This window comes from Cheilinus undulatus, linkage group 13 (assembly GCF_018320785.1).
Source record: "Cheilinus undulatus linkage group 13, ASM1832078v1, whole genome shotgun sequence".
Taxonomy (NCBI): domain Eukaryota; kingdom Metazoa; phylum Chordata; class Actinopteri; order Labriformes; family Labridae; genus Cheilinus; species Cheilinus undulatus.
In genome coordinates this window covers 32,641,965-32,654,664 of record NC_054877.1, presented here as the reverse complement: position 1 = coordinate 32,654,664, position 12,700 = coordinate 32,641,965, and the positions used below count along the sequence as shown (strand labels likewise).

Here is a 12,700-nt window from a genome sequence, read left to right as displayed (position 1 = left end):
AAATGTTTTCATATGTTATTTGTAGCAGCATGTGTTTAATCTAGACAACTTTCCATTAACCTTTGCACAGTCTGGCAGCTTTTCCAGGAAACGTTTGCTTACACAGGAATTATGAAAAATCTCTCCGGCCAATCACAAGCCAGCAGTCCTTGCAGACGGGCGTAGAGAGCACTGAATTTCCCAGTATTCCCTTTATACTGAGCATGTAGCCAGTGGCCTGGGCGGGGTCGTGTCAGCCTTGCTTATCTCAGCAGCCATACCTGCAGCTCTGGGTGGTGCTGCTGCTGGGAGTCTTGACAATGTTCTCCTTAAAAAACATAGAATAGCTTTGTGCCTCTCTCTAAGCTCCTTGCAATTAGCTTTCTGTAGAATTCAAGCTGTGCATTTTATTGGATGCAATAGAAGAACAGAAAAGAAAACTTCTATGTATAGTTTATGCATGCAAAAAGGACTGATCGTGAAGGAAAAAGAATGCAAACACACGCTCTTGTCTTTTAAACACATTGGCCAGACAGCCCTAGCACAGATGTGGAGAATTAAAGGATTTGAAAGGATTCAAAACTGATCCTGAATCATCCCTTCTCCTCCTAGATGGTTATGTAATATATCAACATTATTTATTAAAAATAATGCTTGATATGTCTGTGTGCAGAACATGGAGGTCATTGTTGAAATAACTGTACAACAAGTGTGTTATTAGAAAGCAGCCATGTTGGCCTTGTTACTGAGCTCTATCATGCTGTTTGTTATTATTATGAAGACTGAACATTACCCAGGAATCATAACAATGGTAGCTTCATAAACAGAATAACCATAACTGAGCAGCTGAATCATTAAGCTGTAGACTAATCGTAATTTTTGAACACTGAAAATTTCTAAAACAGAGTTCAGTTAAACACAAAATTGCACAATCTGAAAAATATACAATACACAAAAACGTTGTGCAGTACTGCACAGCAATTTGGAATGTGATAAAATAACATTTTTACTCTAAATATTAGCTTTTTGCTATCCTGACCCCTTTTTCCATCTTTTGTTCTTTGTGTTTAGAGCTATAATGGATGACTTTTAGAGTAAATGTTTGCTACATGTCATTGTTTAGCACTAGTCTGTCAGACTAGCACTATGTCCTAACAGCATGCGAGCATCAGACAGTGCATCACATGCTTTCTGTCCACACTGCATCTGTTGACAGTGTAATTATCGGCCCTGTGAATTTCAGGCTCCCATGTAAAAAGTATGGCTTCTAGTACTTTTTCTTTGAATGCAGACAACTGGAAGTGTGGTGCTTTGTTTTATCTCCCCGTTGACAGCTTTGAGACAAAAAAGTTTTCCCTGCATGTTAATGCGAACCAGAGCATAGTATTTCAACACCAATATAGATAATACTGGATCTGGACCTGAGCTGGAGAAGTGCCCTTGAGCAAAGCACTGAACCCCCAACAAGTCACAGCAGCGCTTCAATGGGGGCAGCAAGGCCATCACTCTGACATCTCTCCATTAGTACATGTCCATGGGGATCCTGTTTGTGCATGTGTATTTGCATGTAATTCAGCCTGTGTTTGTGTAGCATCTATAGAGTGTAAATTTCCCTTCAGGGATTAATAAAGTATGACTTAAAAAACAAAAAACAAGCTGAGGAAAGTGAAATAAACCAAGGAAAATATTCCTGTCTTGACACATATAAACGAAATCAAGCAGTTACATTCATGAAATAACCATGTTACAAACATTACAGACAAAACACTTCATGAATAAAGTAGAGAAAAAGGTCAGGGGTCAAATACTGGATTAAAGTATGTATAGACCTGTTTTAGAGGTAGTTACGCAAACAATGCCTGGCTTTAGCTTTGTTAGCTTAAGCTAAAGCTAACATAGCTAGCACAGCTGTGTAGTTTATGTTACAACATAAGCTAAGGTAGCTAGTTAGCTTTAGCAATGTTAGCCTTAGCAAATGTCGCTAAAGCTAACATAGCTATGCAGACAACATATCTATGTAGCTTACATAGCTGCTTTGTGAGCTACGCTTTAGCTACGTGAGCTATGTACTCAGTTATATATAGCTTAGATAACTTTAGCAGTGTGAGCTGTAGCAAACGTAGCAGAAGCTAACTTAGCTTCGTGGATAACGTAGCAGCTTTGTGAGCTCAGCTTTATCAAAGTTACCTACATAGCTACTACACGTTTGCTGCGTTAGAATGTTTTCATAGGGGACAAGCTTTTTCCTGACATCTGATTTATTATTGTTTAAAATGAACGACACCTTAATGAGAAACCTGTGTTTGCAGCATGTTCCTCTTTAATAAGAAATCCAAAAAGCAGCTTTTTCATCACTAGGTTTGCACCATTTGTGGGTCAGTGATAGCTAGCTTGAGCCTCATATTACTGCATCAAAATGGTGTGATAGCATGGCCAATATATTATGCAGGCATCCATCCAGTTGGGGATGGATGTAGATGCTGAATGTAGATGCTGAATAAGAGGGCATTGTTTTTCTCGTAACACTGTTTTTCTTCAGACATTTCTACATGTTTGTTGCACATGCTCACAGTGCAATAATCATGATAATATTTTCATTCATTGGACATAAGTTTCATACAGTAACTGTTTTTAAAGAAGCATTAAGGTTCTTTACTCTTCCATATGCATCTTGAAAAAAGTTGTTTGAATATTTAGATAATTGCTTTTTACTGCCTTTCTCTTATGCTACTGATATAAATCTATAGACAAGAGTGATCAAAATTCTTAAGACACCAAATATTCTGCCTCGGTCCAAAGATGTCATCTAAATCTACAGAAAATGAAAGTTTGTCTTGCTTGAAGCAGACCTTTGAGCTCCTGTAAATCTGGCTCTTTTGCAAACTACACTGCAGATTAGTGAGTTGTAAGAGAATGGAGTGGGGTTGCAGCAGTCTTCTTTTTGCCGCCAGTAACAGGGCACATTGTGGCATTTTAGGTTTTGTGGTGCAGAGAACTTGTGATGCTTCAGAGTCCTCCAATCTCTATGGTTTCTGGTTCTCTTGGTAAACAAAATCATTGTGATATTTTCAGTGTCAACGGAAACCAGGGCAGCCACCGTTCTTTTAACCGCTCTCTCTTTTCTGGTGGGAAAGTGGTGATGTCAGAGTGGTGGTTCTCACTGAGCGAACAAGTGGCAGCTCTCAGCATCCCCTCCCTGCCTCACCCTTTTCTCTCTCACAGTCTCCCCCTCTGCCCCATAAACACAATCCAGCTTCACTCAGCAGCAGGACTGATGATTACTCAGTGTTATTGAGTTTGATAAGCATGGTAACCAAGTGAGAACAGGCTGATGTTTATAGTAACACAGGAGGAGAGTGTAGTGGAGCTCTGCTGCGGTCTGTTGAGCGTGAACTTTAGTGCGGGGTCATGTTGAAGGTGCAGCAGGAGACGTTTTTTCATTCAGCTGGGAAAGTGCTGACTGGCAGCAGAGAATGTGAGAGAGGCTACTTTTAGCTTCGCATGCAGACTGGGAACCTCCTGCATGCAGAGGGAGAGAGAAGAAATGAGAGCTCCGTGTGTAAGTGAGTGAATGTGTGTGAGAACCACCAATATACTGGCTTGCGGCCAGGCTCCAGGTCTTTGAACTCTCTTTTGTTCAAAGCGGCAGACATCTGTCTAGACTGCAAATATCGTCTTTCCACAATTCACTGCTCTTCACTTCTCAGCCGGTTCTATAAAGCCAGACTGACGCCAGGCACGAGTATACAAGACTGTTTAAGCATGATCTCTTTGAGCGCTTCTGACTGTTAAATGTCTGCTTTCATTTGTATTTTAGCCGATAAAAAAATGAAGAGCTTGTGCATGATCATGTAGATCTGCAGTGCTTGTGAATGCTAACATGCTAACAATGAGCCAGCCCTCTGATGTTTACCATGCTGGATGTTGGCTAGATAGTTGAGGATTATGGGATTGTCCATAGTTTTGCTGATAAAAGCATTAATTAAAATGAAGGGTTATCGCTCAACTCATGTCTTGTATCCAGAAACAAAACTTGAGTTCTGTGGAAGATTTTACCACAAAGAGCTATTTCTAGGCTGTCTAGTCTCCATCATGAGGGAACTTTTGTTAATGAACCTTTTTTCCTCATATTTTCTCTTAATCATAAAATTTCACAGTAATAAATAAAAGTAATGTTTACCAACTTTCTGAGTGTGTTGTAGACAGTTCTGTGGCAGGTGATGTAAAAATTGGCACAACACAGCCAATGTAGAAATTATTTTTTGACAACACTTTTAATTATGGCTTTATCGATTTCTTGTTGCAGCCTTAGGCCCTTGCACAGAAGACATGTTTTTTTCATGCATCAACATAATGTGAATGCAAAATTGCTGCACATATGCAGCATGGTTGATTTGACCGAGAAACTTATCTGACCATTTAAAACACTTCTCGTTATCTTCAGTACAAGTTTTAAGGCAGACAGAGGAGCAGAAGCATCGTCCTTTCCAGAACACTGCATGATGTTTATCTTCTTGTCATTATGTCTAAGTTGTTTCAGTCTTAATCTGATATTATATGTAAAAGATTGAGTAAAAGCCTAGTAAAAGATTGAGACGAGCAGTAGGCAGCCTGTCAAATGTTCATATGTAACAAAATACACTGTGCAGGGGCACGGATAGCGTAGTGGTTCGGTGGCACCCCACGTATGCAAGTAGCCAGGTTCAAGTCTAGCTTGTAGCTGCCTACTCATATATCTCTCCTCCATTCTCTCATCCCTGCTTGTGACTCTTCCCACTGCTCTCCTTTCTCTAAAATACAAGCACAAAAAAACCCTCACAAAATGCATTATATGCGAAAAGCCGAAGCTGTTTACAGCCAATGACAGATTTAACAACAAAGTCTCCTGTCATCTCAGACAAACAGCTAATTATGGCTCCAGGTCGATCAGCTCTCTCTCTTTTATTCTCTGCTAACGAGTTTTGACACCTGCAGGAAAATGTCCATGTGGCAAGCAAAGAAAAAAAAACAATTTGGATAAATGCAATCTCAGTCTTACAAATACATACCTCAAAACAGGTCACAGTGTCATTGTGCACCGTAACTTTTGACCAAAACTGCATAATCTGATCTGAAGTTGCTAGTTTGACCAGAGACAAAGAAAAGTGCACAAAGAGGAAGTTATCGCCCAGAAACTGTCATCACTTATTTAGATCGGAGAGAGCCTACAAAGAGTCAATTCCTACAATTCAGTCAGGACCACTTTGTCAAAGAACGCACATGATTTGGAGTTATACATTTTCTCCTTATTAGCAGTTATTAATTTGCTCTTATTGCTGTTATTTATATTTGGCAGTATGGCTCTTCTGGGATCCCCCTGCCCTTCCATGAGTCTATGTGGAAAGCATCAAGCAGGAACAGAACACGTTCCTGCTCTTCCTGTGCCCACAAGGAGAGCCTGAGGCAGGGAGAGCAGCAGCAATGAACCCAGAGCAGGGCAGGTGTCAGTCACAACAGAATGGCATTAATGAAGTCAGCTGTAGCATAAAGGAGGAGTTTGGGTGGAGGATTGTTGCAAAAAGCAGCTTGCAAAGGGAGCTGCAATGCCTAGCCGGACTGGAGCAGTTTGAATATGTCAGCATTAGTGCAGTTAACCAATAGCGTCCTTAGAGCCAATCAGCTGGCCGTCAGCTGATGAGGGCTTGTGTGAGATCAGCTAAACTCAATTATATGGCCGTGCTTGACTTTGTGACCAAAACGTTACATGCTGGATTTTTGTTTTGGGGTTTATTCCTCCCTGTCCCTTAAGAAAATTTTGAGCCTTCAATTCCATGACTAAATTTCTCTGTAGTAATATTTGACCCATTTGCCCACAACAGCAAACACTAAAGTCATTTAAATCAGACCTTCATTCATGAACATTTTGATCCCATTTGTAAGTAGTGCTTCTGCAGATTGTGTGGGTTAGTAAAGCGAGATGATGCATGTTAAGCCAATTCCTCCACAATGTCTATTATAATGTTTCCCCAAGTAGTAAAAGCTAGGTGCTATCTCTGTGTCTTTATAGCCTGTAACCCTCAAAGACAAGTAGAGAATGTCTAACTTGTCATTTGGGTTGAAGTATAAATGGAAGGCTTTGGAGTAACAACATCTTTTCCTACATCTCATCACCTCATGTCAAATCTTAGGTGCAGCCGGCAGCACTTAAGCTCCACAGCAGTTTATTTCCAGCAGTGTAACTTTATTACAAAAGGCTCCTCCAAAGTTAAAGCCTCAGATACTCTGTGAGAGGACCACACATACTGTACGGCTGACAGGACGACTCCTCTCTGAGCTGTAATGGAGGTCGTTTGTGTTCGTCAGCAGCATTTTAAAGAGTTTTCTTTGGGCCCAGGCCACAGGGTAACACACACACACGCACCAACACACAGTTTTTTCATCTCTGAGTGTTAATGGCACTGACTCATAATGGCTCCCTGTTCTTGGCACTTTGAACGTTGTGCTAATGAATCGCATGTGTGTAGCTTGTTGTGTGTGTAAGGTAGAGCAGGGGTGGTCCTGCCTGATCTGTGTCTGAGTGTGTGTGTTTTGTGATAGGGTGGGCTGTGAAGGGGGTGGTCTCTTTCTGATCTTTGAAGGTAACTTTTTTTTTGCAGGGCTCCTATATGTTCATGTTGATGCCACACACTGATGCCCTCCTGTAGAGTTTCAGTCAGACGTTGGCATCACATCACACAGCTGCTCAGTCTGACTCAGTTTGGCTGCAAGAATCACCTCTAGCCACTGCTGGGATCGAAGTGCCCTTTCTTTCCTCTTCTCTGCTCTACTTTACATCGTTCTGAAATGTCACGTTAACTAGCATGTTTAGCAGATTACAGTTCTGTCATATTTTATCTGGGATTTGCAGAAAAACAGCCAAAAAAAAGTGCAGACAGAGATGCAGGAAGATAGGGGGTTGTATTTTCTCTACAGTCCTGTCTTGCCATGGCTGTTTGCCATGTTTATCTTGTTTTACATTGTTGTCTCTTCTGCACTGTGTTTGCATGTAGAACAATCTATAAAGCACACAAATCTGGTTTCCTTGGAAGCATCGGGAGCTAATGGGCTCTATGCATGAACTGCTTCCGCATTTGGCATTAGACCGCTCCCACACTTCCTGTCGGGAGAAAAGAAAGGCATATGATGGCGAATTCGTTGCGGTTTACTCGCTGTTTGCATGAGTTGCCTGAGCTGACTGTCAATGACGAGTTAAATTTAGCTGAAGATGTACATTGCAGTGCGCAGCAACGATGTCCAAAGTGCTTTTAACCTGTTTTTGAAACATCATTTCAGCATGTTTGGATGCCAAGCGATGATGATAGAGTAAACACAAACAACAATGAAACAAAAAAACCCAACGAAATGGACAAATTAAGGCAGTATGGAGGATTTAGATTCCGTTTTGGCTTAGCAGGTATAGTTGGGCGGAAGTTGTGAAGCGGTCTTATTTTCCACCGGAAATACGCCACCCCCTGCCAACCCCCTATTAAACAAATGGAAGCAGTAAATTACCTTCATTAAAAATGTGTTTCCTGGTCATCAGTCACTGGGTTTATTATAGTTGTAAATGGCCCACCAGTCAATAAAGGGATCAAACAAAGGGATACTATGAAAGTCTATCTTTTGAGGGTCCTGAAGACAGCTGGTTGTAAAAAATAAAAATTCTTTTTTTACACAAAGTAAAGAATCTGTAATGTTATGAACACAAAAATGTGTTCAGTAACCTTAAACATGCCTGCAATGTGCAATGCAATGTAGAGTCATTTTTAGGGCTTAGTAGGGAGCAGCAAACTTGGTCCTTCAGCCTGCATTGCTTCCATCTACAGAGCTCCTGTCTATAGAAGTAAATGCCATCACTCATCATGTATGGATAAAAGGATTTCTGCACTCTTCACCTGTGGTACCTCGCCTTTCTGACTAAGCTGAGAATGTTTCTTTAGGAAGATTTTTTTGCATTGTGCTCTGAAACCCTTTCATGTCCTGCTTTTATGTTATCTTTAACATGTGAACCCTTTGAATCATCTCAAGTTGTTTCCTATGAAGTGATTACTTGTCTTTAGATGGAAATAAAACTCTTTAATCAGGCACTCCCTGGCTGAAGTCTGAAAATGGAGATTTTCCTTCCTTTTCCCACTTCCGTTTTCTTTATTCCTCTCTCTCTCTTCGTTCTTGAAAACAAATTAGTAGAAGCACAATTCAGCTGCAGCATCAGAGACTTCCTAGAAGGAGATCCTTCTGCAGGATTAGCAGAGTGCAGAGTTTTACAAAACAAGTCCAGTCTGTTGTGCTGTAATACAGAGTTAGTGCATGTTAGTTGCATTTTTCACACAGTGAAAATATGTCCATCTTCCAGGGACATCATGCTGGTAGAATGCTCAAATGCTTTAACGCTGCTGTATTCAAGTTGTTAGTTGTGTTGACAACATTGTGTATTTCCTTGCCCTTATTTGCAATTTTTTGGCCAATTCTTTTTATTTTTTGACACCTTTAATCCATTTTCAGTTGTTTAAATCTACTTTTGCCACTTCTTTTTGCCACTTTTTGCCCCTTTTTACCACTTCTATCCTGTTTTTGCCACTTTCTTACTTTTGTTTGCCTCTTTTTTTCCCAATTTTGCCATTTTTTGCCACTTTTCACCCATTTAAGCTGCGTTTTGCATTTAAATACCACTTTTTACTGCTTTTTGCCTATTTTTTCTACCTCTTTGCCTGTTTTAGTCACTTTTACACTCATTTATTCCATGTTTTTGCTGGGTTTTTTTTTAAACTATTTTTGCCACCTGTTACTCATTTATGGTAACCTCTCATCCATCTTTGCCACTTCCTGCCCTTTTTTTTTGCAACTTTTTATCCCCATTTTTTCACTTTCCACACAGTTTTTGCCATTTCATACCCACCTTGCCCCTTTTGGCCTATTTCTGCCACTTTTTTGCCACTTTTTGACCTTTTTTGCCACTTTTCACCACTAACATTGTAAGCAATCATCATGAATTGTTCTATCCAGGGAATGAGCAGTTTTCTGTTTATCTCATTTTAATTACTGTGTTTTTAGTTTTATGCAGTCTAACATTGTAAAAAGATCTAAGCTTCACACTTTTATCATGACCTCATTGGAAAATGTCCTGTTTTTGTCTTTATTACTCTTCTATATCTCCTTTTTTATTTACAGTAATTGTGTATGGATTTATTTCTCCTCACTGTAAACACATGACTCATCAGTGAACTTAATAGTGTTTGTGTTAGACATTAAATGGAACTAAATGTTGACAAAAAACAACAACATTGAACCTACTGAGGCATTTCTTGTTAATTAGACAATAAATATTCTGATAAACTGTTTCAGAAACTTCCCTTTCATTTCTGAGAAATTTGCAAAACACAAAAAAAGGAAATGTGTTTGTGTGACAAAAACAGACAAACGGCAGTAAAAGGAAGTATGAGCTCAGGAGGGAGCAGTGGAGCCAGAGCTCTCTCATGGACTGAATGAAGGATGTGTCCAGGCTTGTTCCCATCCAGACTGTAAATGATTAACAGGAAGAGGAATCACTACTTTACTCCCACACATCAGCCTCTCAGACATGTTTTTACAGGGAAATCTTTACATTGCTGCAGCTTTTTGCTGAAATATAGATATCCTGCAGTGTCAGAATTTCAGCCATTGTTGTAGTTAAGCACCTATCAGCCAAGCACACAGTTTTTCCACAGTGAAACTATGTGCTGTTATTGTGTCATGTCTGGGAGCGGTGGCTCTGCACCACCCTGAAGCCTTCAAAACTACAGGAAAAATTTAGAAACATCCAGCTTTTTACTGTTTTGCAAAAACTAATAAAAGTATTTGCATGTGCAGGTGTGCCTCAGAGACGTGTTTACTTGCTGATAAAGAGATTTTTTTGATGATGTAATTTTTTGGAACCTCGTAGAGGAAGAGGAAGTTTGGCAGAGGAGTCGTTGATCCTTAGAAAAACAACAGCTGTATGTTTACTCTCACCTGCAGTACCTTTTATTGAAATGGTTTCAGTACTGAATCTGTACACAGCACCCTCACTCATGAACTCTGCTGACCAAAGGCTGGGGTCTTTTTAAATCGTCCCTATACCTCTGTTAGCAGGAAACAAATATTTGCATCAAACTACATTTGTGTTTAAAGCCTCATTACGTCTTTGCTCAATATGCAAAACCAGCTGCACGCAGAACGTCCCATTCTTCTCCGAGTTATTACAACTGTTTTTTTTTTGTTGTTCTTTATTGCAGTGTGCATTGCCCAGGATGTCAGCGAAGCCCCACAGCTCCAATAACATCGCCCATGCCCGGCGGACGGTGCAGCAACTGAGAATAGAGGCGAGCATCGAGAGGATAAAGGTAAAGTGCAATAATAAACCAGGCAGTCCAAACAACTTACATGTATTGTCTTTGTCTCAGCCTGCACAAAATCCAACATAATAAGTCAACAGACTTAAATCCCTGCTCCAGTTATCTGCTCCTCTCCAACCAAGACCTTATTCTGCATTATCACCTAATATCATAAATACACACATATTAAACTGGACTTATGAGAGGAATTGTGTAAATAGAATTCACCTTTAAAAGGATAAAACTCATATATATCTATCATATACTGTGGGTATATGATAATCTGACATGCCAGATGGTTTGTTTCACACATCCATCTGGAAAACCTTCTATAGAGGGTGTTTGGGAAAGGGCAGAGCCTTTGAAAAAAAAAAAAAACTCAGAGGGTGATTGGATGAACGTTCTGTCTGTCACATCTTTACGGGCCAATTAGAGCAACAAAACACGTGATGTAGTCGCTACCAAGGTGAGCCCCTACCTAAACTCCTCGACTTTCATAACATGAATCATGGCGACTGTAGACGTGTCAGTACACAACTTTTGTTGTTTTTGAAAAGAAAACAACTCAGTGCTGTTCTTTGTTCTGCTTTTAATTAAGAAATGTTGTCAGGTTCTGATTAAACTGGTGCTTTAGCAGCATCCACGCTAATGTCTTATGTCATTATTGCACCGGCCTCTTGTTGCTGCTTGCTTACATCACGACCCTGCACCTGAAAGTACTGCCCCTCGTCGCTGATTGGTCCTGTCACTTTCTAACTGGGCCAAAATGGTTCAGATGGGAGCTTTGCAAGATTGGATTTGCCAGTGAGAAACAAGGAAATGGGCATATCCATCTGCTTTGCAAGATTAGGTTTATAATTGGCTGCTCTCATTCAGAGCTAATGCATGACAAATAAGGTCTGAGTGTCGGCCTGGTTTTGCCTCTCAAAACACCAAATGTCATGAGATCCAAATGAGACTTTGAAGTGTTGAAGCTAATATGGCTAGCTGTTAACTACCTGCTAAGTTCATTGCTTTTGCAATGTTGGTCCAGCTACTTAACTTTTCTGCAGTATTTTTTAACAGTACACGTTAAACAACAAATCAACAAGTTGCTCCTCCATTACTGATGTCCATCTAAATTTATGCTTCACAATTGCTATTGTTGTCATGGCTGTATTATCACTTTACTTTCTCCTTGATTGGCTATTGCTCCTTTCCACGTAACAGTTCTGCTTGTGTCTGCTCAGCTCTTCTCAGCGCTCACCACACACAAAATGATTTTTGGTTGTAAACATTGGACATGTTTCATATTTTCAATCTTGAGTTAAAGCGCCTCTGATCAGGTAGAGAAAGGGAAAAAATCAGTCTTTACACACCATACACCACAGGATAATCTGGCAAGATAATCTTAAGAACCAACTGATAACTGGGCCTCTGCAGACTTTGGTCTGCAGGAGGGATTCAGGCCGACAATTGTAGTCTGTGGCCCACATAAGGCTGCACAGTGGGGCAGTGGTAAGTTCGACACTGAAGCCTCACACACCATAAAACAGCGGTTCCCAACCTTTGTCATTGGGACATTCCCTACTTGTATCATAAAAAATGGTGAGCCTCTCCCCAGGACCAACACGGATATAAAAACATGACAAACTGCTGTCAAAGATTAGTGTCAACTTCAGTTATTTTCACTGATAAAATCACAATAAAACAGGCCCAACACATTTGTCACTAGGTGAATATATGCAAACCTATGACAACCTCAGAGCAGACAAAGCCCACATAAAATCTTTGGCCCAAAATTGGCCCTATTGTCTTTGTACACCCCACCTCCCCCAATACAACATCTGTAACTCCGTTCTTTAAGATTCCCTACTTGCTAAGTCTACTTTAAGTACATACCGGTACGTTATGTAACCTAACAGTAGTGCAGTTGTTGTATTATAGGGCCAAAGCTGAGTAATATCTGGCAAAATATTAGAGCAGATGTTGGGGACCAAAATGCCACAGCAGAATTTTTGTCTCTGTCTAGTCTTGGAAAAAGTTTGGTAGCGGATTTGGAGGTTTTCAAAATTGAAAATAAGCGTTGGAAAAAATATCCTTTAAATTTAAAATCAATCGTGATTAATCATCTTGATCTCATTATTGATCTAAATAAACCAGGATATCATTTTGCCCAAATTTTGCAGCTCTAAAATCAACCACAATTAAAAAAAAAAAAAAAAAAAAAAGCCGGATGTAGATGTCTCCGTTCAGAAAATTTGGGGTTTTCTGTTATTAACTGCAAGAACAGGAAGCAGCAAACTTGAACCCCTTTTCTCCAGCTCCTACCAAGAAGTTGGGAATAAAACAGTCTTTAAATAACCCTGCAGATT

At 40.1% G+C, this 12,700-nt stretch overlaps 1 protein-coding gene across 3 annotated transcripts in view; it reads left to right on the top strand.

Moving 5' to 3' along the window:
* The window catches only part of gng12a (guanine nucleotide binding protein (G protein), gamma 12a), a 46,044-nt gene that overhangs the window by 30,921 nt on the left and 2,423 nt on the right, over nt 1-12,700 (top strand). For all 3 annotated transcript variants that reach the window (XM_041803783.1, XM_041803785.1, XM_041803784.1), the window contains one exon: nt 10,248-10,355. In XM_041803783.1, coding sequence (XP_041659717.1) covers nt 10,263-10,355 — 93 coding nt within the window. In that variant the 5' untranslated portion in view covers nt 10,248-10,262. The remainder of the gene's footprint in view (nt 1-10,247; nt 10,356-12,700) is intronic.